At 47.5% G+C, this 25,622-nt stretch overlaps 1 protein-coding gene across 1 annotated transcript in view; it reads left to right on the forward strand.

Moving 5' to 3' along the window:
• The first annotated feature begins 9,700 nt into the window (after positions 1-9,700).
• The window catches only part of TBC1D22B (TBC1 domain family member 22B), a 44,801-nt gene continuing 28,879 nt past the window's right edge, over positions 9,701-25,622 (forward strand). The window contains exons 1-3 of the mRNA XM_080937611.1: positions 9,701-9,879; positions 20,445-20,501; positions 24,520-24,827. Of these exons, the coding sequence (XP_080793737.1) occupies positions 9,824-9,879; positions 20,445-20,501; positions 24,520-24,827 (421 nt within the window). The 5' untranslated portion in view covers positions 9,701-9,823. The remainder of the gene's footprint in view (positions 9,880-20,444; positions 20,502-24,519; positions 24,828-25,622) is intronic.

Here is a 25,622-nt window from a genome sequence, read left to right on the forward strand (position 1 = left end):
AGATGGTTGACACTAGGAAAACAAAATCATCATAAGACAGGTATCCCAGAACCAGAAAGAGGAGTATGTTATGCATTTGCTTATACGTGGATATTAGCTGTTAAATTCACGATAACCAAACTACAATTCACAGATGCACAGAGGGTTAGATATAGAGAAAGGGACTGGGGGAGGGGGTTGGAAAGGGAGATAGAATAGTTAGTCATCTATGGGTAGAAGGATCAAGTGGGGAGGGGTAGGGAAGGGGAGGGACATATATGTAAAGGAAGATACAATTAAGGGCCATTTGCAGGGCAGTATAGAAATCTGTTGAGGTTTGGTCTGGTGCTATGCATTATAATGCTAAATGAGGGACACCAAGACCTGGTTGTCCCAATGAGTCTGCATGTAGACCCAAGTTATTTCTGATTGGTGAATAAAGATGCCGACAGCCAGTAGCTGGGCAGAAGAGACATAGGCGGTGTGGGGGGTGGGGGAGTTAGGGTTCCCTGGCTTGGGGTGGGGGTCTGAGGAGACAGAGAGGAAGGTGGGGGCAGAGACAGCTGCCATGGGTTAGGTGAGTCATGAAATAATGACTGTTGTGGGTTGGCTAATTGGAGTTAAGAGCAGCCCAGGTAAACGTGGCAAATTATATAATGGGATTATCGGCTGAGAAATAGACATAGTAGCCATGTGGGAAATGGACAGATGCCAAGCTCTTGTGCTGATTAAGGCTTATTGTAATTATGAAGGTTGTTTGTGTGTCTTTAATCTGGGAACTAAAGGGTTAAAGGTGGGGTAGAGACCACGGATAGGGATTACATTTTTCTATAGCAGAAATCCAACACCATGGAAGCATCCTAGAGTCTATATATATGTGAAGGCAAATCTCACTGAAATCATCAAATGATGGGGTCCCAGCTGGCCGTCTCTTGTTATCAAATGAAGCTTCTAGTCCCAGGGTTGGGTTACATCGAGTTGAGTTGTTGGCTGTGAAGGTTTGCGTGTGCTTGGAGTAGGGAGTGGCAATGTTAGGAGGTGTGGCCTTGTTGGAGTAGGTGTGTCCCTGTGGGCATGGTCTTTAAGACCCTTATCCTAGCTGTCTAGAAGTCAGTATTCTGCTAGCAGCCTTCAGATGTAGAACTCTCATCACCATGCCTGCCTGGATGCTGCCATTCTCCTGCCTAGAGGGTAATAGACTGCACCTCTGAACCTGTAAGCCAGCCCCAATTCAATGTTGTCCTTTAGAAGACTTGCATTGGTCATGGTATCTGTTCACAGCAGTAAAACCCTAACCAAGACATTAGCCAAAGGGGGTTCCACATGAATCCCCAAATGTTGCCAAGGCGATAGACATTGTTCTTCATAAACTGACAGCAAGGCCCCATTGCTGAAGACAACACCTATATAACTCATTGAACTGGTGTTTATGCAGAAGCCTCACCCCTACATCCTAGTGTCTTTGGTACAGGAAGGTACTCTTCAAACTACCAAAAGAAAAACGTAAACACACAGCCAGCCACAAACCCTTGGAATGACAATGGTGTCCTGGCTGCAAGATATACTGGCACAATGGTGGTACAGTGCTTGGAGTAACCACCCAACCTCTGATTAACTTAAGGCCCGCTGCAAAAGACAGAACTTGTACACAACGCTGCTTGGGTGACCAAGAACCTGAGACTAGAGGCCTAGGGTGAAACCAAATACTACTGCTAAAAAAATAAAATAAAACGACTCCTAAATGAGTCAGCCTCAGTGAAATGTCCTTATAAGAGTTGCCTTGGTCATGGTGTCTGTTCAGAGCAGTAAAACCCTAACTGAGACATAATCCCTTAGAAGCCTGTTTGTTTTCTAAATCGAGACAGAAATGGAGCGGATTCAGACGGGAGAGGAAGTGGGGAGGAGCTGAGAGCAGTAGAGGGACGGGAAACCGTAATCAGAAAACCTTCCATTTTCAATAAAAGTGAAAAACGTGATGCTAAAAAGACAGAACAACATAGATTTTTAAAAAGGCCTAGCACAATGTCATAGGATCAACGGCGAGCCTCAGCAGTTACTACGACGACGCTGTCTTTAATTCACGTATCTGTGGACATCAGCTTATCTTGAGACTGGCTGAACTGGACTGAGCTCAGCTGGACTGAGCTAACGTGTCTGGGGTGAGTTGTCGGTTGGCCCGGAAGCTCTGTTGATTTTGGTTGAACTCATTCATACATCCGAGGTTCAACCGTCTGTTAGCTGACCTAGCGTGGCCTCGGCGGGGCTCGCTTGTAGGGGCTTGGCCCAGTTCCACATCCTCTTTACTGCCTGGCAGGCTCTCGGGGCTGTGGGTGAGGGCAAGCCCAATTACACCAGCGCCTTTTTTATGTCACGTTTGGGCAAAGTTCACAGAATTCCCACTGACAAAAGCAACTGGGAAGGTGATCCTGGAGCAAGAAAGAGAAGGTCTCCAAGGGATGAACTGAGGCCAATCACACTGCGGGCAACCAAGGTGCTAGCCAATGGCGCGCCATGGGGCTGGGTCACCCAGGGCGCGGCTAAGCTGAAGAGGGCCATGTGACCCTGTAGTTACACTAAGAGTCTTTTGGCACCAGATCCTGGGAGCTATCCCTCCCCTCACCAGAACAGTTTTTAATTAATTTTTAATTTTCGTATTAAAAATTCTGTCAGCTTTGCATCCTTCTGACTCAAGTGACCTAATGCTGCTTGTATTCTAATGCTAATTTGGGGTCCCAACAAGACGGATTACCTCTAAAATACAGTCTGTACATAAGACACTGAATGACCCTCCCCCACAACCCCAGTTAGTTGTGATTGGTGAATAAAGATGCCAACAGCCTAGCTGGGCAGAAGAGACAGGGGTGGGGTTGAGGTCGCGCAGGCCTGGAGAGAGAGAGGACCAAGAGGAGGGGAGGAGGAGGAAGAGGCCCCCACACAATAGCAGAAGAAGGTACAGGAGAGGACCAAGGAGAGGTCGCCATGGGTTAGCTGAGCCATTAAAAAACTGTGTCCCTGAGGGCTGCCCAATGGGACATAAAAAACAGTATTGATAACTTGGTGTTATCCATAGGAAAGTAGATTCTAACAGCATGGAGGGTGGGCAGCTGCCCAGCTATTGTGCTGCCTAAGACTTACTGTAAATACAAAGGCTGTGTGGGTGTCCTGCTTCCGGGAACTCACCCTCCTAAGGTGGGGTAGAAACCCTGCACTGGGATTTTAATACTTTTTTTACTTCAGTGGATCACCAAAAAACAAAACAAACAAACATCCCAGCAAAACAGTCGTGAGTACTGGGGATCTAAGTCTGGCCCTCAGGCTTAGCAACAAGCCGAGCTTCTCACAAGGCCCAAACCATTTCCCAAAGAATCCCAAGTAGGTTCTGAGCACCCACGTCAGGAAGCTCACAGTTGCCTATACATCCAGCTCTGGGGATCTGGTGCCCTCCTCTGGCCTTTGGAGGTACCTGCACGAACACACACACACACACACACACACACACACACACACACACACACACAAAACCAAATATTTTTTCTTTTTCTTCCCCAAGACAAGGTTCCTCTTTGTAGCCTTGACTGTCCTGGAGACTTGTAGCTCAGGCTAGCCTCAAACTAAGAGATCCACCTGCTTCTGCCTCTCAAATTCTGGGATCATGGGTGTGCACTACCACTGCCTGAAATATTTTCTTTTCTTTTATTTTAAAGAAAGAATGGGTGCTGGAGATTAGCTCAGAGGTTAGGAGCACTGACTGCTCTTCCAAAGGTCCTGAGTTCAATTCCCAGCAACCACATGGTGGCTCACAACCATCTGGAATGGGATCTGATGCCCTCTTCTGGTGTGTCTGAAGATAGTGACAGTGTGCTCACAAAATAAATAAACAAATGAATAAATAAATAAATAACTCTCTTTAAAAAGAAAGAGGAAGGAAGAAAGAAGCACAAGAAAAGAACACGACTTGCCAATCAGTGCTGCTCCAAGGAGAAACTATTGGAAACCAGAGCGCACCGCACATGGCCGCGCGTGTCATTGTGAGGAATAGACTTGAACTCCGTGTGTTAACGTGGAGTTGACGTTAGTGTGGAGGGAAAGGAGCCAGGTGCTGGAGCATATGTGCCATGTGATGCTATTTATAAAGTTTCAAAACAAGAAACGTGTTGTGGCTGCATACACACATATGTAGTGGCCTGCGACGTGTGGAGTCTAGTCCAGGATGGAGGCCTCCTGTGCAGGGAGAGCGAAGTCGGTGAGGGTTAGAAGCTGCCGTAGCTGCCTCTCGGTCTCTTTGTCATCTGCTGTGTCCTTACTCACTGCCTTGGACAGGCAGCCGTCCGCCGTAGGACCAGACTGCTGTGTAAAGCCTATGAGCCAAACATGGCGTTTACACTTTAAAACTCTTGGGGGAGACTGAGAGAACATTTTGTCATGTCTGAGACTTTCACGAAGTTCCAACTTCGGTGTTTATGATGAATAACTCTTTATTGGAGTACAGCCCTGATATTTTACCTACAAATGGGTTAAGCAGTCCATCAGGGGCTGGTTGGTTCATAGTCTGGCCCTTTCAAAGGATTAACTACTGCCAGACTGTGGTGGCACATGCCTTTGATCCCACGATTTGGGAGGCAGAGGCAGGCAATGTCTCGAGGCCAGCCTGGTCTACAGAGCCAGTTCCAGGATAGCCAGGGCTACACAGAGAAGCCCTGTCTCAACTCCTGCCCTCCAAAGACTAACTACTTCTTTGAGTATGTACGTTGGGAGGTTAAAGCTCAACGCTCCTTCCACTGTGTAGATCTCAGGGACTGAACTCCAGTATCAAGAATGGCAGTCAGTAACTTTATCCACCGGGCCATCCTTACCGACCCAATTTGTACCATTAAAAGAACTAACATACTCGTGTGTGAGCACGGGTGTTTGGAGGCTGGAGGAGACAGCCTTGAGAGTCATTCTTGGAACCAGTATCCATCTGCTTTTGTGTGTGTGTGTGCGTGCCCGTGTGTGTGTGTATGTGTGTATGTGTGTGTGTGTTTGTGTGTGTGTGTGCGTGTGTGTGTGTGCGTGTGTGTGTGTGTCTGTGTGTGTGTGTGACAGGCTCTTTCACTGACCTGGAACTCATCAGTTGGGTTTGAATGCTGGACGGCAAGCCTCAAGCACTGTCTTCTCTCTGCCTCTGAGAGGCTGGGAGAACAAGTTTGCTGGCTCAGCATCTCTACATGGGTTCCGAGGATCAAACTCAGGGTCTCAGGCCTTTAATATAAGTGATCTACAGACAGAGTAGAGTCTTCCAGCCCCTTCTCCAGCCCTTCACAGACAAGATTTCCAGCTTCGAAGCATCCTGCCAGGTCAGTACCACCCCTCTTTGGTGGACAGAGCTGCCGATGTCCTGGCCAAACAGATAACCACCCCCACCCCACCCCTGCCCCCAACCCATCGACATCTGCAGGACATGTGCAAAAAGCTTTGAGGAAGGCACCGTCTTAACAAGATGAAAACCTTTTCAACCAAGAGGCCATGCAAGCTTCTACATCTTTAGGGTGGGAGATACGTCCTTCTGTGGGTAAGGACATAACCATTCCCAATCAACAGTTCAGTTCCCAGCATTCATGTCAGAGGCTCATGACTACCTGTGTCTAACTCTGACACCTCTGGCCTCCACGGGCACCAGGCCTGCATGCGGTGCACACATATGTGGCGGCACTCATACACACACATGAAATTGCACACACATACACACACACATATATATATGTACTCACGCATACACATAAAATCCTTTTTCAAATGTACAACACAACATGAATCCAAAGGCACCCAGTGAGTATTGTGTGAGCCCCCAAGCCGTGCCCAGCTCTGAGATGTCACACACAGCAGGCGACATTACAGTGACCCTGCTTAGCGATGTTCACATTCCCAGGGGTGGAGATGGGTCACAGACAAGCATGTGGAAGAGCACGGGGAGAAGATCTCGTGGTGGAGCCGCCGCCTAAGATGAGCAATGGTTAGGGAGGACCAACGGAGGTGAGGGAGCTTGGGGATGCCGAAAGGCACGAGGGAATATGTTATTGTGGAATCTGGGGATGGGGGGGGATTCCAAGCAGAGGAAGTAGTTACAATCAAGATTTGTCAGACATGCTTAGAGTGTTCAAGAGTCAGCAGAAGACTGATTGTGCTTGGAAGAGTAGAGGTAGGCAGGGTCAAATGTGGCTGGAGGGATGAGTGAGAGGAACCAAAACTCACCGAGCGTCTAAGGCATGGATCTGGGCCTGGTGAGCTGGTTCAATGGGCTAAAGAAACCTGTCTCCAGGAATGAGGAACTGAGTTAGATTCCCAGGACCTACACGGTGGGAGAAGAGAAACACACACACACTCACACACATATGCATCACATATATATACAACACATACACCATACATGCATACAACACACACAATCACAAACTACACTCACAATTACACACAACATACAGTCACACATACAATCACAAACTACATTCACAATCACACAACATAAAATCACACACACAATCACACATAGCACAAATTCACACAATCACACATACACAGTCACACATACCACACATGCATACAACACACCATACATTACACACATACCATATACACACACCACAAACACAATCACACACAGATTACACACACAATCACACATATATATCATACACACACAATCACATACTACACAATCACACACACACACAATCACACAAGCAACATACACACACCACACACAATTACACATACACAGTCACAGCACATTCATACAATCTTGCATACACAATACACACAACACACGTAACACATACAATCATACATACGCCACACACAATCACACACACATACCACACATACAATCACACATATCCAATACTCATAATTCACACATGCACACGCACACACACCCATACACAAATCCCAGACTGGTCTTGAACTTCTGGTTCTCTTACCTCCATCTCCTGTATAGGTGTGTGCAATCATGTCTGGCTCGGAAGCTAGAGTACCAAGTGTGCAGGGAACCCTTGCGAGGTTTTGAGCAGAGGGATGTGATGTGGGAAGAACAGAATCCTAAGGGCCTAAGATGCCAAAAGGCAGAATAAAAGTCAACACAGGGCACAGTCAGGTGCTGGGAGAGAGCGCTTGCCTGGTCCACGCAAGGCCCAGGGGCCAATCTTCAGTAGAAACCATTGGCCGGGGATTGCTGGGCACATCTTTTATCCCAGCGTTTGGGAAACAGCATCAGGTAGATCTCTGGGAGTCTGAGGCTAGCCTGGACTATATAGTGCATCCAGGGCTGGCCAGCACTACATAGTGGAAACTCCACCTCCAAATAAAATAAAAGGGGTAGAACTGGTCCAGATCAGGGTGGCTGTGGTGGAGGTGGGAGGGAAGGGGTTAATATTTTTGCCCCCATCATCACATATTATTTAAAATACCACAGGTGACTGAGAGTCTCCAAGGTGGGGAGACGGGGGTGAGGGGGTGGGGTGGAGGGGTGCTCTGAGCGGAGCAATGTGAAAGGCGGCCCTCTCGAACCAGCGTCATCTAACATTTCATCGGTGGGTTTTATGAGGGGATTCTCTGATCAGCATACACAGTTTACCCTCTCCTTCCCAGGCAGTGAAATGTCAAGTCCAGTATCTGAGCCAGGAGCCAAAGAGATAGCCTGTGGTCCTGGCACTTAGCAGGGGGAGGCAGAAGGGTCAGCAGCTAAAGGCCTGCCTAGGGTACATGACACCCTCAAAATCATAATGACAAAATCAGGGGGTGTGACTGATGGCTGATCAAAAACGTCAACTTGGTGAGAATCAGCCCCTTGTGGGAGACAGGAGTCCTGTGTGTCTGGATTCCTGTGTGTCTGATACCCATAGAAGTCAGAAGAGGGAATCGGGGGCTGGAGAGGTGGCTCAGTGGTTAAGAGCACTGACTGCTCTTCCAGAGGACCTGAGTTCAATTCCCAGTGGCTCTCAGCCATCTGTCATGGGATCTGATGCCCTCTTCTGGTGTGTCTGAAGACAGCGACAGTGTGTATAATAAATTTTTAAAGGGGACAAAAAGGATAAGATACAAGTCTATAAAGGAACAATGGTTCAGCAGATAACGGCCTTTTTCATACAGCTCTGTCATGTTTGTTTGTTGATTTATTTGTGTGTGGTGTGTGGTGTGTGTGTGTGTGTGTGTGTGTGTGTGTGTGTGTTAACCACATATATGCAATATCCACAGAAGCCAAAAGAGGGTGTCTGATCCCTTGGACCTGGAATTACAAGGCATTGTGAACCACCTGTTGTGGGTACTTGGGAACTTAACCCAGGTCCTCTGTAGCACATGCTTTTAACACCTGGGCCACCTCTCCAGTTCCACAGTCCGATTCTTTTAAAATTAGCAAGCAAAGGCAGCTTGAAAACTGGGACTAATATGTGTAGAAAAGTACCACTGGAGGACATGTCTTTCTTTAGGTGGGAAAAGCCTTGAGAATTCACTAATATGTTGGGCCAGCAAGATGGTTCAGTGGGTAAAGGGGCTTGCTGCCAAGCCTGAGGACCTTTGTTTGATTTGCTGGACCTAAATGGTGAGAAGAGAAAACTGAAACCTGCAATTTGTCCTCTGACCTACACACACACACACACACACACACACACACACACACACACACACATACACACGTGTACGTGCGTAATATATTCTTTTCAATATTTAGAAAACAGAGTGTTAGAATAGAGATGGATCGAGGGGCAACCCGCACACATCCACAGTTCCTTTGAACAAAAACTTCTTGTAGTAGGAAGAGGAAGTACCCTCCACCTTCTCCCAAAGTGTCCCCGGACACACTCAAAGAGAGTGGTAGCTACTAACATGACACCCAAAGGGGACGGCATGCCAAAATCAGATCTCATTTTGAGTCAAAATTAGATTGAAAAATGAATCTATCATGGAAGATTTAGAACCGGTTAATAAATAAAGGAGTCGATATTGGGGTACATCCTTCATTTTCCTGATTGTTGCCATGGAGATGTCCAACATCCGTGGAGAAAACGGTACTTTGAAGGATAAAATAGTATTTCCTAAGCATGATTTCTCAGTACCTGGATCTTCCTTACCAGAAAAGAGTAAGACGCGAAGGAGGGATTACATCACGAAGTTCAGTTAGCGGAAGAAAGGGAGATTCTGATAAATCAACTGCTACCCATACAACAGTTACCCGCACTGGGGAATGGCCGGAACTATCTTCTAAGAAACTGGGATCATAAGGAAACAAGGCGGCGGGGGGGGGGGGGGGGGGGGGGGGGGGGGTGTAACCACCCTGGGTGCCACCAAGGTACGGGACGTTCAAAATTGGTCTTCATTACTACATGAGGCCTTACTTTAAAGACTAATGTATCTAAATGTTACCCCTCTCTTCCAGGAAAACCCCAGAACCTCAGTCCATCAAAGGCAACAGTCCCATATCCTTCTTCCCAGCAGGACTTTTTTTTTTTTTTTTTACCTGGTTCTCCGCCTCCAGGGAGTAGGAACTTTCAGCCCCGCCTTCCTGCTCATCTAAGCCCCGCCTCCCGGCCCACCTGTGTGCCCTGCCCCTGACGTTGCCGCGGGGCTTCAGCGGCCCTCAGGATCCCGGATCCTCATTGGTCCATCCGCCCACCGGCCTGCTCAACCCACCAATGGCAACGGCGCTGGGCGGGGGGAGTGCCCACATCCAAGATGGCGCCCCCAGGAGCTGGGAGCGGGTGACCGGCGGCGGAGAAGCGGCCTGGGCTGGCCCTCAGATTGCGGGGTCCCGGGGGCCTGTCGCGGGGCGCCCCCGTGACCCACCGACCAGGCCTTCCCCCGGGCCGGAGCGATGGCCTCCGAGAACAGCAAGCAGTTCTGGAAGAGGAGCGCCAAGCTGCCGGGGAGGTGAGCCCAGGACGCTGAGGGGAGTGGGGATTGGACCCAAAGCCTTCCAGATCTTGGTCCCTGAATCTCGCCGTCTTGGGGCACCCCCGAGGCCGAAGGGCAGGTGTTGGGATAGCCCAGGCTGGAGCAGCTGTCAGTCAGAGGAGCTTGGCAAGCTTGGGTGTGGGGTGCAGACTGGGGTCTGGGGGTGGGGAACCTCAGCTGGGAGGTGTCTGGGGACCCGGTGTGAGGGGCAGTGAAGTTGGGCGAGTTGCCATTGTCAGTCTGGCCTTGGAGGGCCACCTGCAGAACGCTTCTGACTTTGTACAGAACTCCTCAGGGGTCTCCAACTGCATGGTGGCTGCTTGCTTGAGGATGGGTGTCCCCCATGGCCTTGGTTCTCAGGCAATCATCTTCCCATCTTCCTTTTGTACTCCCCAGGGGTTCTGACGGGAGAGCCTGGGGCAGGCCTGCAGGGGGGTAAACAAGGAAAGTGAAGGGGATATTCACAAGCCTGACACCATACTTTGGCTTGAGTTGGCCCTTTCTTGTTAGAAATTATTACAGGGTGGCTACAGGATGGAGAGTAAGTTACTTCTGGCATTTTCTAATCACTTGTGAAAAACCCGGGAAGTGATGTACTTGTAGTGTAGATGCATTAAATTCTTTTATTCCTCAGTTCTGTTGGAGAGCAGGCCTCCCAAGCAACTTACTTTCTTAGTGTTTCTCTTCTTGGTGTATGTTGACATTCTGAACAATTGTCTTTCAGTCTGCCTTTGGCTTACTGATTCAGTTTGTTTTGGGTGGTGTCCTGAAAAGTGAAAGCCCTGTGTGTTTCACTACTGAACTTAAGATTTCTGCCAGCCTCAGAAATTTGTGTCTGATCATGGCCCTCACGTTCTCTTTCCCTAGTGATTTGCCCATAAGTCTTTTTATTCAGGTGCACTCCTTTGACCTGTGACCTCACTCTCTTACCTTCCTCTGTTCTCTGTCTCTCTCCTCCTTTTCTTCCCCTCTTCCTCCCTCGCCCCTTTCTTCTTCTCCCCTCTCCATCTCTCTTCAAACAATTGAAGACACTCTTCCACTGGGTTGCACACAGCCTCTGCCCCACCCCCTTCTTCAAATAAAAGAGAATCGAGAGTCAGCATTGGCTGTGTAACTTTTCTGAGTTGTCGTCAGACACGTGGGAAAAGTTTAGGGACCAGGTTTTAGCAACACATATTAATATAATACCAGAGGAGGCAAAGGTAGCTTTGGATGGAAGTGCTGTGGGGTTACAGTGTTCACACATTGAACAGTGACACCGTGTTTTTAGATAAGTTCCACTTCCTGCCACTGATTTTCTTTTCCTTCCTGCTTGAGTGAGCCCTTCTGCTGCGCTGACTGCTCTTCTCTGGGAGTTTGCCATGGAGGGATCATCACATTTTGATATGCTAAGATAATAACAGTGGGAAAACAGTTACATCAGGAAGCAGGGGTGAGGGCACAGAGACATGGATGTTCTCTGTGCCTTTGGACCGCCAGATGTGGTGCATTAATGGCCTTTTGTTTTCTTTATTCTTTCTGCTGGCCTATAGGAAGTCAGCTTTTTAAAAGTACTACTTTAAATAATTATACCTATTATCTGTTTAGTGTGTGTGTGTGTGTGTGTGTGTGTGTGTGTGTGTGTGTGTGTGTTTCCACCCTGTGGATCTCAGGGATTGAACTCAGGTCATCAGGCTTATCGGCAAGCACCTTTATCTGCTGAGCCGTCTTGATGGCCCAAAAGCATTGAGGACCTCTGGAAGAACAGTCAGTGCTCTTAACCGCTGAGCCATCTCTCCAGCCCTTGAACTTCAGATTCCTATGTGGGGAATAAAAAGTCTTCCCTCAGAATTACCCGAAGGCTAACCGAGATGCCCTATTTGTAAAAAACCCAGGACAGTGTTTATTTAGCACACTGTACTTGCTCTATAAATTGTCATTATTAATTGTCCTCTTGTTATGAGAGCAAGCAAACATTTAAAAGGATGTTTCTCAACTCCCCACCACTAGTTATTTGTCTCTTTTATTATTGAGGCATAAAAATGTTGCCATGATCCATAAACCATGGGCCATACCTTGCCTGGCAAGGGAAGTGTTGTCCTCTGTACACTCTTGGCAGAGCCCCAGAGCTCAGGGCTGTTGGGAAAAGCTGGTGTTAATTTCCATAGAAGGCGTTTGGGTCCCAGAACAGAACTTTTACATCTGATCTCTTCTGAGTCTGGAGAAGTGTTCTCGTGAGTTGGCCGATGGACTAGCTTGGGCCAGGTCCTCGGAGGCATAGAAAGAAAAGCTACTTTTGTCTTCTTTGCGGTTTGAAAGGTGAGAAAAGCCCAAGTAGTAGCTGGTTACTTTCCGTTTCTTTGATCGTGGTGGAGCGGCGTTAGTGACTGCAAGTAGAAGCAGAAATTTTGTTAGAATAGCCTAAGATTAAAAAAAAAAAAAAAAAAAAGAAAGAAAGTGGGCCAGAGAGTTGGCTTAACTCTGCTCTTCCAGAGGTCCTGAGTTCAAGTCCCAGCAGCCACAAGGTGGCTCACAACCATCTGTAATGGGATCCGATGCCCTGTTCTGTCATTCAGGTGTACGTGGAGACTGAACACTCATATACATACAAATACATGAAGGAATAAATCTTTAAAAGAAAAACCCAAAGCATAATTTAAATTTTGTTTGTTTGTTTGTTTGGCGTCTCACTATGTAGCCTTGGCTTTCCGGGAACTCAACTACATAGGCCAAGGCTGGCCTTGAACTCACAGAGATTGCTTTGCCTCTGCCTCCCAAGTGCTGGGATTAAAAGCATGCATCAGCACTGCCCTGCAGTTGTTTTTTTTTTTTTTTTTGTTTTTTTTTTTGTTTTTTTTTTGATTTTTTGAGATAGGGTCTCACTAAGTTTCCTTAGCCTGCCTAGAACTCTCTGTATAGACTAGTCTCAAACTAAGAGAGATCCACCTGTTTCTGCCTCCTAAGGGCTGGGATCAAAGGCGTGTGCCACCAGGCCAGCATATTTTTAAGTGTTCAAGTGTTTTGAAGCTGCTGTTGGTGGCAGAGGGCATATAAGCGATCCGGAAGCCCCTGGAACCAGAATTATGAACGGTTGCGAGCTGTCATGTGGGTGCCAGGAACCAAACTTTTGGGTGCTTTCAAGAGCGGTGGATAGTCGTAACTGTGGAGCCATCATCCCCTCCCCACCATATTTTTGTCGGTCTGCATTTATGTAAGTGCATCGTGTGTGTCAGGGCCAGCAGAAGGCAGCAGAGGGCTGTAGATCCTTTGGAACTGAAGTTGCAGGTGACTGAGAACAGCCGGGAACTGAACCAAGGACCTCTGCAAGAGCAGCCAGTGCTCTCAACCACTGAGCCATCTCTCCTGATCCTGGTTTCAAGACATTTCTGAAAAATATTTATTTTTAGACAGTGTCTTATTATATGCTGTGGCTGGCCTGGAACTCACTGTGTAGACCAGGATGGCCTTAAATTCACCAAGATCCAGAGCGAGGGAGACTCCATCGAGCACCAGTGTGAATGGAGTCCAGTTGCTGACGTTCTTGGCATTTAAAATGGGCGGTCTGTTCTGGTGTTTGCGCAGCTTCCATGTCCGCTGGGTCCTTCCCAGTGTGGCAACTGGGTAAGAAACCTCTGACAACACTTTCCGTGGGTTTGTCTTCTCTAACGTGGCAGAGGCTAGCCCCTTGGCTGCATGCTGTCTGTTCAAAGGGTGTGTGTTCTCCCAGCAGCAGCATGTTAGTCTGTAGCTTTCGGGTCTTCCAGAGGGGAGTCAGCCGAAGCAGAGAGCAGGCCTGTGGAGTTCTGACTTTTACCCACTTGGGTGCTTCGTGCCGACATGTCACTGTCACGAGGAAGCCACAGAGACCACAGCTTTCTAGAAGCTGAAAAAATCTGCTCAGCATTGGTGCTGCCCCTGCTGAAGGGAACAAACGGCCGGCTGGCTTTCCGGTTCTTCCACTAAGCATATGCCATGTTTGTGATCAGATAAAGTAGACGTGGAGCTGGGTGGAAGCACGTGGCTAAGTGAAAACAGCCAGGTGTGGAGTGATCCTGCTGGGCTGGGCCTGCAGCGCGGCTCAGGGTCGGGGTGCTTGCCTCTGGGAGCTGAAGCCCTTGGTCTCTCCTGCATCACAAGACAAAGAAGGTGGGAGGAGGGGGAGAGTAGGAGGAGGAGGAAGAGGGGAGAAAGGTAGGAGGAGGGGAGCAGAGGATGAGGAAGGGGGAGGAAGAGAAGGAGGAAGAGGGAGACACGGATATTAACTAGGGCTAGTGAGGGTGCTCAGTAGATAGGAGACTTGCTCCCACAGACCCGACAACCTGGGTTTGATCCCTAGAACCCACGGTGGGAGGAGAGACTCCTGCAAGTTGTCCTCTGACCTCCAGCCGTGTGCCATGGCGTCTGCACTACACACAGTGCACAAAAATAATAGAGAAACCAGTGAAGACTGGCAATGGACAGAAGGGTCCCGGTACCTCCTGCAGGGCATAGCTGGCTGCTAGGGGAGAGTCTCCCTAATGATTTATGTTTCCTGGGGCTGGAAACACGGCAGTTAGAGAGCAGGCCCATCACTGCTGGGTGTTTACTGTCTTTCCCTTGCCTGAAAATACTTTTATACTTCAAGCAATTAGGTAGAATCTCATACTGTAGTCTAGGCTAGCCTGGTGTACTCTACGTAGCCAAGGCTAGCCTCAGCCTAAGTTCTAGAATCGCAGATGTGTACTGCCACCCAGATCCCAGCCATTGACAGTGCAAATGCCTATTTTAAGGTGGGGTGGGGACCAGGTGTCACAGCACCGAGTATGTGATTCTCAAGGGACCTGGCTGGCATGGGCTTGTAGGTGAATTATTTAAGATTCTTTTGAATTATTTTGTGTGTATGTCCAGGACAGAAAAGATTGTCAGGTTTTCTGAAAATGGAGTTTCGAGCTACAATATGGGTGCTGGGAATTGAACCCTCACCTTCTAGAAGAACAGCCAGCAAGCACCCTTAGCCGCCGAGCGGCTCTCCAGGCCCTCATAGGCAAACTGTCAAGTCCTGCTCTGTAGTCTGTCTTCGTCAGGCCCCTGTGGTAATCTTGGTTCCTCTTCCTTTTATAACTCCCCACCTGTCTTCATTGAAGTTCAGCAAACTGATTTATTATACAAACTGTCCCTGGTTCAGATACATCATAGTCTAGTTCAAGAACACGCTAACAAATTCGATTTAGGCTCCGATGCCTCTGCTGCCGAGGCCTATCATTTATCAGAGCCTCTGGCTGCGCCAGCACATTAGCCAGCGTCTTTGAAAAATAGTCTCCTGGGAGCGGAAGGGCCTCTCTCTCCCTTGGTAGTTGTCTGGCCCTTAGGTCCATATGATTCGGTATGGCTTTTCTCAGAGAGGATCTGAAGGTCTTACATTTTTTTATCCAATCAGCTAACCTAACTGGCGGGGTGGGGGGGGGGTGTCTTTCTGCCTTGTAGCATCTAAGAGAGGGCTCCAGACCTGAGATTTCAATGCTTGAACCTGGGGGGTTCTGAAAATGTTAAAATGCAAACTGTGGCCACTGGGTCTCCATGCTGTTTTGATTTTTGTTTTTGTGTAAGTCCTTTCTCCTTGGGTTTTTCCTGTCACTGTTCCTCTGCCTAGGAAACATTAGAAAGACATCACATAGCCTTTCGGGGTTAGCATTCTGTAGTGGTCGGTGGAGCAAATCAGTAATCTTCCAGAGCAGTTAAGGTGTTGGCATTCTTAGAGCTGAAAAGGTCCAGAATGTTCAAAACTCAGACTCACATGAGGAGATTCCCTTTCAACTCCAGAAAGAAAGAAGTGTGAATGCTTTGTTTGAAACTGTCCTAATGATACCTAAGATCTCATGTGCCTCTCTAAACACTAAAAATGATTGACTGGCCTAGAGTCTTTTTGCATCTTAAGGATTTCCTCTGTCCTTTTGTTTCTAAGAAAAAACCAAAAATGGAGGGCGAGCTTGGGGGCTGGAGAGACGGCTCAGTGATTATGAGTGCTGACTGCTCTTCCAGAGGTCCTGAGTTCAAATCTCAGTACCCATACGCCTATTTCTAACTCCAGACCCAGAGGATCTTATGTCCTGTTCTGGCCTCTGGGGGCACTGCATGTATGTATACACACACACACACACACACACACACACACACACACACACACACACACACACACACCCATTCTGTTTTCTAAACATTAGGTGAGGATTAAACTATAAACATGGGAAGGAGGAAGCAAGCCAGGGTCTCTTGGCAGTGTGTGCTGTGTTTTCTTGTGTGTGTGGACTCCCCCCCATGGGCTGCTCCCTACCACCAGGCGCTGTGCTAAGCCTCCCAGCCCTTTCAGGATTGTGTACTTTGTATAGTATAAAGGTGCTGCTTGTAGATGCTGCTGAATCACAGACGACTCATCTGCAGGGAGAGCAAGTGCTCTCCTCCCCCCCTCCCCCCAGTCCCTCTCTCTAGCCTCTCCACCAAAGCTCTGTTCCTGGTTTCCCCCCTCTCCCCTCCCCATTTTAAGATACAAATGTGAACACCTTTCAGTTTTAGTACTTTTACAAAATATATGGAGTCATTATGTTTAACGTTCTGCATCTGCGATGCTATTCTTGGTTTTCAACTTGACTACATCTGGGTCAACTAAAACCAAATGGCTGGGTACACCTGTGAGAGATCGACAGCCTTACTGTCCATCCGTCCTTCCTTCCTTCCTTTTTTTTCCCCCTAGATAGAATTTCTCTGTGTAACTGGCTATTCTGGAACTCACTCTGTAGACCAGGCTGGCCTTAAATTCAAACAACCCACCTGCCTCTGCCTCTGCCTCTGCCTCTGCCTCTGCCTCCTGAGCGTTGGGATTAAAGGTGAGTGCCGCCACCACCTGGCTAATTTTTTTCTTAATCTTTTGAAGTAGGAAGACCCACATTAAAAAAAAAATTATTATTCTCTCATATAATAAATACATCCCGCCTGTAGCCTCCCCCCCTCCACTCTTCCCACTACCCCCCACCTCCCCTCTCCACTGCTCCTCCATTTCCCTTCAGGAAAGAGCAGGCTTCCCAGTGTTGTTAAGTGAACACAGCATAACAAGATGCAATAAGACCAGGCACACATCCTCACATCAAGGCTGGATGAGGCAACCCAGTAGGAGAAAAAGGGACCCAAGAGCAGGCCAAAGTGTCAGGGACACCCCCACTCCCACTGTTAGGCGTCCCGAAAACATCCCAAGCTAACAACCACAGTGCACATGCAGATGACCTAGCAGAGGCTGACGCAGGCTCCATAATTGTCACTCTAGTCTCTGTAAGCCCCCATAAGCCCTGCTTAGTTGACTCTGGGGGCCACGTTCTCTTGGTGTCCTTAATCCCTCTGCCCCCACAATCTTTCCCTCAGCTGCTAGAAGAAGCCTCTCTGAGTGGGCTACACACTGACCGATGAGTGTAACAGAATATTTCATTGACTCCTTTTGGGGGGGATCTGTCATGTTTGGGTCTACTCTGGGTCTCTTGGCATCCAGCTTAGTTCCTGGCCATCCAGGCAATGTTGGGCATGGGCTCCTCTTGTGGCTTGGGCCTCATGTTGGCTACTCTCACAAGCTCTGGGGCAACACGGCCCTAGCACATCTTGCTGGCAGGACAGTGTGGGTTGGGGTCCCAGTCCTACCCCTGGGAGCCTCACCAGGTAACTGAAAAGGACCAGTTTAGGATCCGTATCCACTACTACGAGTCCTACTAGGGTCATCCTTGTAGGTTCCAGGAAGTTTCCACATCATCCCTAAGTGCTCCTCTAGTCCAGGCGTCACCCTGAGCCCTCACCATCCATCTCTCCCTCCCCCACCCAATCCTCCTATCCTCACCCCAGTCCACCATAAAACCGACTGTATCTCCCCGTGGACCTTTTTCCTTAGCCTCCCTGGGTCTGCGGATTGTAGTGTGATTCTCTTTAACAGCTGACATGCACTTGTGAGAGAGCACACATCATGTTTGTCTTTCTGGGTCTGGGTTGTCTTGCTCAGGATGAATTTTTTTCTAGTTTCATCTGTTCACCTGCAAATTTCTTGATGCCATTTTTTTTTCTAGCAGCTGCTCAATAATCCATTGTATAAATATTCCACAGTCTCTTTATCCATTTTTCGGTTGAAGGACATCTGGGTTATTTTCAGGTTTTGGTCATTAAGAATAAGGCTGCTATGAACGTAGTTGAACATACGTCCTTGTGGTAGGATGGGACATCTTTTAGGTATATGCTCAAGAGTGGTACAGCTGGGTCTTGAGGTAAATCTATTCACAGTTTTCTGAGGAACCAGCATATTTATTTCCATAGTGGCTGTGCATATTTGGACTCCCTACAGATCCTGGTCAGGATGAACTGTCAGTTCTCTTACTCAGCCCTTATGACAGGTGGAATCTCAAAGTTGTTTTGATTTACATTTCCCTGATGACTAAGGACACTGAACATTTCTTTAATCATTTCTCAGCCATTTGAGATCCCTCTGTTGAGAATTAGGGAAGACCTGTTTCTAATCTGGATCTTTGAGGTGGCAAGATCCACCTATGCTCTGGGCCATGCCTTCTGCTGGCAGCCTGTATAAAGGACATGGGAGCTTGCTCTCTTTGTCTGCTTGCTCTTGCTCTCTCTGGCAAGTCCATTCCTTCACTGGCGTTAGAGCCTACTTCCTGGTGATTCTGGTGTATATTGAAGGCCAGCGGAAACATCCAGTCTGGGACTGAACAGCTGGAAGATAGCTATTGTAGATTAGCTGGACCACAGTCTGTCAGCCATTCTAATAAACCCCTTTCTTTATGTGTAGATTAAGTCTCTAAGTTCTGTTGCTCTAGAGAACACAGACGAATACAATACCTTATGCAGTTTAGCTGTCATTTATTTCATGTCCATGGGACAGAACAGTTTCTCTCTTTTTTTTTTTTTTTTTTTTTTTTTTTTTTTAGGATGCATGTAATTTATTTAACTAGCTCCTGACTGGTAGAGATCCTTTTTTTCAGTTTAGGTCATTTATATTTATTGGAATAATTTGGTCTCTCTTCTTCTTCTTCTTCTTCTTCTTCTTCTTCTTCTTCTTCTTCTTCTTCTTCTTCTTCTTCTTCTTCTTCTTCTTCTTCTTCCTCCTCCTCCTCCTCCTCCCCCTCCCCCCCCCCCTCCTCCTCCTCCTCCTCTTTTTTTTTTTCCCCCTTAGCTGTGGTGGCAGCACATGCCTTTAATCCCAGCACTCAGGAGGCAGAGGCCGGAGTTTGAGGACAGCCGGAGCTACACAGAGAAACCCTGTCTTGAAAAAAATAATTAACTAACTAAACAAACAAACAAATATTAAAGAATTTACAATATGGACTAGACTGTGCCTACATTGTATATGGTCTGATAATTTGGAAATTTTATGTATTCTAGTGATTGTATCTGTAACTAGTTTTTTATTATCATTATTTATTGTGTATACATGTGTGTGTGTGTGTGTGTGTGTGTGTGTGTGTGTGTGTGTGTGTATACACATCATGATACATGTGTAGCTATCAGAGGATAAGTTGGCCATCTCCTTCCATCATGTGGGTCCTGGGATTGAACTCAGTTCTTCAGACTTGTTAGCAAGTGTCTGAGTCCTCTTGACAGCCTCAGATAGTTTTTGTTGTATGTGTGTGTAACCTATCACACCACAGAATGTGTGATGGCTTGATTGGTAGTAAAATTGATCATCCATGTTCATTTCCCAGAAGCCCCCATGTCTTGTTTGTTCCCACCCCTTCCCATCACAGAGAGTCACTCCCTTTCTACTAGTCATTTCTTGTTTTGAGACAAGGTCTCAGGGCCTTGAACTCACTATGTAGCACAGGCTCAATTCACAAAGATCCACCTGCCTCTGGCTCCCAAATACTTGGACACCAGACAGAAAGATACAGTATTCACATTGTTACTCACGGGCCCATTCCCTAGTGTCATTGCTATGTCCTGTGCTGTTAACATATTACAGTTTGTTTCACTAGTCCTTGGAGAGAGATCTTGAGGGGCTTCTTTGAGACTCAGAAGAACCATCATGATCTGAATAGTTTTAGGTATGCGTCTGCTACACATGCCTTTGTAATTTCTTAGGGTAGGTATTTGGAGAAGATGGGGCTAGGGAGATGGCTCAGCAGTTTCTAGCACCTACATGGCAGTTTCCAACTGTCTGCAAATGAAACTTCAGAGGATCCAGTGCCCATTTCTGGCTGTCATGGGCACCAGGTACAGAAGTGGTTCATAGACATAGATGCAGGCAGATACCCGTGCACATAAAGAGAGCTTTCTCTCTCTCTCTCTCTCTCTCTCTCTCTCTCTCTCTCTGAGACAGGGTTTCTCTGTGTAGCTCTGGCTGGCCTAGAACTCTCTGTGTGGACCAGACTGACTTTGAACCCACAGAGATCCTTGAGGGCTGTCTTGAAGGCTGGCTAGTGTCCCTGTAATGCTCTAGTGCCATTCCTGAAAACAGGTGACTTCTCCGAGTCCCATAGCTCCGTGTCTCACCGTGCTCACAGCTGGCATTTAGCTTCCTCACTGAACCTGTGTCTCCCCGCTTTTAGCATTCAGCCGGTGTATGGAGCTCAGCACCCTCCTCTGGATCCTCGGCTCACGAAAAAGTAAGTCAAGACCTTGTCCCTTCATGCGTCGTCTTTGTCACCCACCTGCCTCCTCTGGTTTGCTGAGTGATTGTCTCCTCCCTGGTCATTCTAGCTGCTTCTCTGCCCTGTGTGAGCCAGGAGCAATCTTCTCACTATGAAGATTCTCCCTGTGTAGACCAGGCTGACTTCAAACTCACAGAGACCTACCTCCTCCTGCCTCCTGAGTGCTGGAGTTTTAAAGATACGTATCGCTGTGCCTGGCTAAAGGGGCGATTTTTAAAATATTGATTATTGTATGTATGTATGTTTGCCTGAGCACTTGTATACGCACCATATGCATCATACAGTTGCATACAAGGGCATCAGATGCCCTGCAGGAAATTGTGAGCCACCATGTGTGTAAGAACTAAATTCAGCTCCTCTACAAAATCAAGTGTTTTTTGGTTTTTATGTTTGTTTTGTTTTTCGAGACAGGGTTTCTCTGTGCAGCCCTGGCTGTCCTGGAATTAGCTCTGTAGACCAGGCTGGCCTCGAACTCACAGAGATCCACCTGCCTCTGGGATTAAAGGTATGCACCACCATCACCAGGCCTAACAAGTGTTCTTAACCTTTGAGTCACCTCTCCAGACCCATGAAGGAACTGTTCTTGAGACAGGGTCTTGTTATGTAGCCGAAGCTGGTTTTGTGGTCTGATTCTTCCAGCCTCAGCCTTCAAGGGCTGAGATTCTGAGCGTGCACCACCACCACCTAGCTTCATGGAAGCTTTTTTTTTTTTTTTAACTTTATTTTAAAAAACAAAGATGTACAGATTTTTAAGCATTTTTGCATAAAAGTATACAAATACATTTTTTATAAGGTTGTAATTAAGTATTTGTGGGTACATATACATACACATATGTATATATGTAACAATAATATAGGAAAAGAGGTTATTAATTTGAGGAGATAGGAGAGAAACTGGGAGGGGCTGTAGGAAGGAAAGGGGGATGTGATACAGTTCTATTTTAATTAAAATATATTCTTTTTTTTTTTTCTTTTTTCTTGAACTTTACACCATGGCAGCTTTTAAAAAGATTTTTTATCTTATTTTTAATTGTGTGTGTATGTATGTGTTTGTATACATGTGTAAATGCTCACAAGTGTGTGTGTGAGTACCCACATAGACAGGAAGAGGGCATTGGATCCCCTGGACCTTTGAAGTTATAGGCAGTGGTGACCCAGATGTGGGTGAACAGAGGTCGTCTGCAAGAGCAGTGATTACTCTTAGTCAAGCCATCTCCCCAGCTCCGTGGAAGCTCTTTTTTAGTGAGACAGACAGACAGACAGACAGATGAAAGTATGAATGAAGTGAGTGAATTCTGTAAAGGAGGCACTTGTGTCAGTTTACCTTTAGCTCCTACTTCTTTGTGAATATGATGTACTGTGAGATCCCTGGAGCTGTGGTAAATGCCTGCAGCTTCCCGAGAAACCCAGTGGTCTGACAGCATGGTCTTCTCAGGTTAAGCATTGCAGCTGGTGTCACTGTAGAAAAGCATCCCATCGCCTAGAGCCAGATGCTGGAAGAGCCCGTCCAGCTTGTTTTATAATTGCCCGAGAGTCATGTAGTCAACAAGTCAATCTACCGTCCACACATTCTTGGGCACACTTAGGTTCAGATCCTTCCCCTTACTGTGCCTGTCATCAACCAAGTTTCCCCTGGTTCTGTATTGAGGGCAGATTCAGGAATATGGCCATGGCCTGGACTGAGCAGCAAACTTTTTAATAGCTTTGTTTTAATGTTTCACGTGTTAAAATGTAAAGCTCAGGACACTTTCCCTGGTCCCTCCATAGAGTCAGGCCTTCAGTCGGCTTCACAGATGCGAATGCATCTGCTCCGATTAATGGCTTCCCCTTCTCACGTCTGTGCTGTCTTGGTATTAATAGTCTTGAACACGGGGCACCGTGAGTGCAGCAGCAGACTGTTTTACAGTCCCGGTTGTTGCCGTAAGACATTTATCGCCCTTGTTTTACTACCTTTGTTTGGACGCCTTGATTGCTTTCTCTGCTCAGTCATTAATTACCGTGTGGTTAATCTCCATCACAGTAGAGGCTTCTACATCTGGCCTTTAATTATCTAAACTGCACAAGGACACTAAGTCATCTCCTGACCATGGATACTCTCAATTTGCTAAATTATTACTATTAATGGCAGTATTGCCTGCAATAATTTTTATAGCTCAAATAAAACTAGTGTTATTGCTGGGCAGCCCCATCAGCCACTTGCTGGCCTGGCAGGCTTCTAAGTGGATTGTTTTCCACACGGAGGCTGTGTGGCAGGTCCCACCTCCAAGTTACAGCACCAGAGCCCACGAAGCCAGGGGAGCTGGGTTTGCATGAATGATTCTCAGTTCTCCACTTGCCCTACCTCAGCTAACCATTGTCAGACATTATTCTAATATAGTTCTACGTGTCATCCCAAACATGTATGAATCTTAGATCAACCAAAACAGTTCTGTAAGTGGAGCGGCTGTGGTGGAGCAGGGCAGTGTTGTCAGAGCACACGTGTTCTGAGCAGTATAACCCACGGCCACTCCTTTTCAAAGTGTCCTTCGCTGTGTCACTTAGTGTGGGCTTTGTGAAATTTTACTGCCTCCTGGACTTTGTTTTCTTTATTCGTTTTCTGAAGATTTATTTTTCTATGTGTATGAGTTTTGCCTCCATGAGTATATGTGCACCATATTTTTGTACTTGGTGGCTGAGGAGGCCAGAAGAGGGCAACAGAGACCCTGAACTGGAGTTACAGATGATTGTGAGCCACTGTGTGGTTGCTGGGAACTGAACCTGGGTTCTCTGTAAGGGCGGCCAGTGCTCTAACCACCCAGCCATCCCTCTAGACCCAAAGATGTATTATTTATTTTTAAAATTTTGTGTGTCTCTGTGTGTCTGTGTGTCTGTGTGTCTGTCATATGGTGGTATGTGCTCTTAAGTATAGATGCCCAGGGAGGTCAGAGGTGTTGGATCCCCTGGGTAGAATACCTTAGGAATGGGGACTCTCAGGGACTACGTGCTCTGCTGTCTAGTGTAACCCTGCTTTATGGTCAAGGAGATAAATGAAGGCCTTTAGTGATGTTTTCACCCCTTCGTGGTCCAGTTTCCATGTATCATATACCGTAGACTCTCGGGTGGCTGCTTCTCTCTGTGAAGTCTGAAGTTAATTGTGTTTTAAAAGGGAGGGAAAAAAAGGCTCCGGAGAGAATCACCAAACTCAGACATTTTTCTCTAGGCTGGCAGAGTGAAAAAGATGAGGCTTTTTTCTTTTTTCTTTTTATAGATTTATTTGATCTGTGAGTACACTGTTGCTGTCTTCAGACACCAGCAGAGGGCATCAGATCTCAGTACAGATGGTTGTGAGCCATCATGTGGTTGTTGGGAACTGAACTCAGGACCTCTGGAAGAGCAGTCAGTGCTCTTCGCTTCTGAGCCATCTCTCCAGCCTGAGAGGAGGCTTTTCTTTTTGAGACTTAAGGCCATGTGTATGGACAGTTAAGGTTACTTAGCCCCCCAACAGCAGCTTTCATCCTACTCTGACGGCGATTCCAGCTTCCATTGGCCGAGCAAATCAACCCCGACACCTCAGCAGATTCTGTGGTTAAGGCTTAGTTCTTGCTTATGTGTGTCCAGCCTGGCGTGGGGCAGATGGAGGACAGGCTGTGGTCCACCTAGTCGCGTAGTGACTCAGGCAGAGTGAGGCCCCTGAACCTGGAACCGTGCGGGTCATGGTGAGCAGGATGGGCCATGGGGCAGCTGTCTGTGTGGTGTGGCTTCCTCACTCCTCACCGGCCAGGTGGTTTCAGGAGTTAGAGAGCATGTGAAAACTGAAGGGCCTGGCTCTGCTCATCTGCTTGGGATGCTTCTTGTGCACAGAGACTGGCTGGGGGCGGTTTTATTTGAAGATGGACAGTTTGGGGGTTGTCAGTTATGATGATCATATGCCAAATGATAACGAAGGTGGGCCAGTGTGTCACACTGCTCAGCAATGCCGTCTCCTTTCTTGAAGCTTCATCAAAGAACGGTCGAAAGTCAACTCAGTTCCTCTGAAGAACAAGAAGGCCTCCAGTTTCCATGAGTTTGCCCGGAGTACCAGTGACGCTTGGGATATTGGCGATGATGAGGAGGAGGACTTTTCCTCACCTCCTTTTCAAACCCTGAACTCAAAAGTGGCTTTGGCAACTGCAGCCCAAGTCCTGGAAAACCACAGCAAGCTGAGGGTAAAACCGGAACGGTCGCAGTCCACAACATCAGACGTCCCTGCCAGCTACAAAGTCATAAAGTCCAGCAGTGATGCCCAGCTGTCCCGAAACTCCAGTGAGTCTACCCTGCCTGCACCCGTGGCCCCTCAGTAGAGTGCAGCTAGAGAGAAGAGTTCCCTTCATGCTCCTGCTCAGATCTTCTATGGCATAATGCATGAAAACAAAACAAAACAAAAAAACAAACAAAAAAAACCAACCTCAAACCAGAGGTCAGATGCCAGCACACTGGGTGTCCCCTCCCTTCCCGCTGGGTCTTTGATGACCCTCTTGTCCTTTTTCCTGCAGTGGCATCCACACATTTTACATTGCTCTAGGCCTGGGCAGGTTTACATATACCAGATGTGTTTAAAGGTGCCAGTGAATTAATTCACAAATGGTCCACCTCCTCAGCTCTGGGGAATGACTGCCCACCTAAGAAGGCCCTTTTCCTGTTTCTGTGATGCAGAAGGTCCAGGTCACAGCCCCCTGACATCATTCTGCCTGTCAGTTTTTGTTTTATTTTTCTAATTTGGGAACTGGCCTCAGTTACTGCTTTGGGGGATGGTGGTTTTAGACATATGGGCACTCGCTTTCTGCGTGCATTCTTCAGGACCCACTAGTGGTTTTACGTCTGTAAGCTGGCCCCTCATCGTAGCTATAGTTAACAAGGCTCACAGGTCATGAGCATAAAGGACAGAGGATGTCAGAACCTCTTGAGTGTCCTACCTCAAGTTCCCTGAGTTTATCAGCCTCAGCCCTCATACAAGGCCATGCAGTTTGGCTGTGGAGTCTTCACTGAAGTTCTATCAAGTGCCTTTGCTGAGACAGGGCCCAGCTTGAACCCACAATGCCAGTCTGAGACAGGCGTTCA

Source organism: Micromys minutus, assembly GCF_963924665.1.
Source record: "Micromys minutus genome assembly, chromosome: 25".
NCBI classification, from domain to species: Eukaryota; Metazoa; Chordata; class Mammalia; order Rodentia; family Muridae; genus Micromys; species Micromys minutus.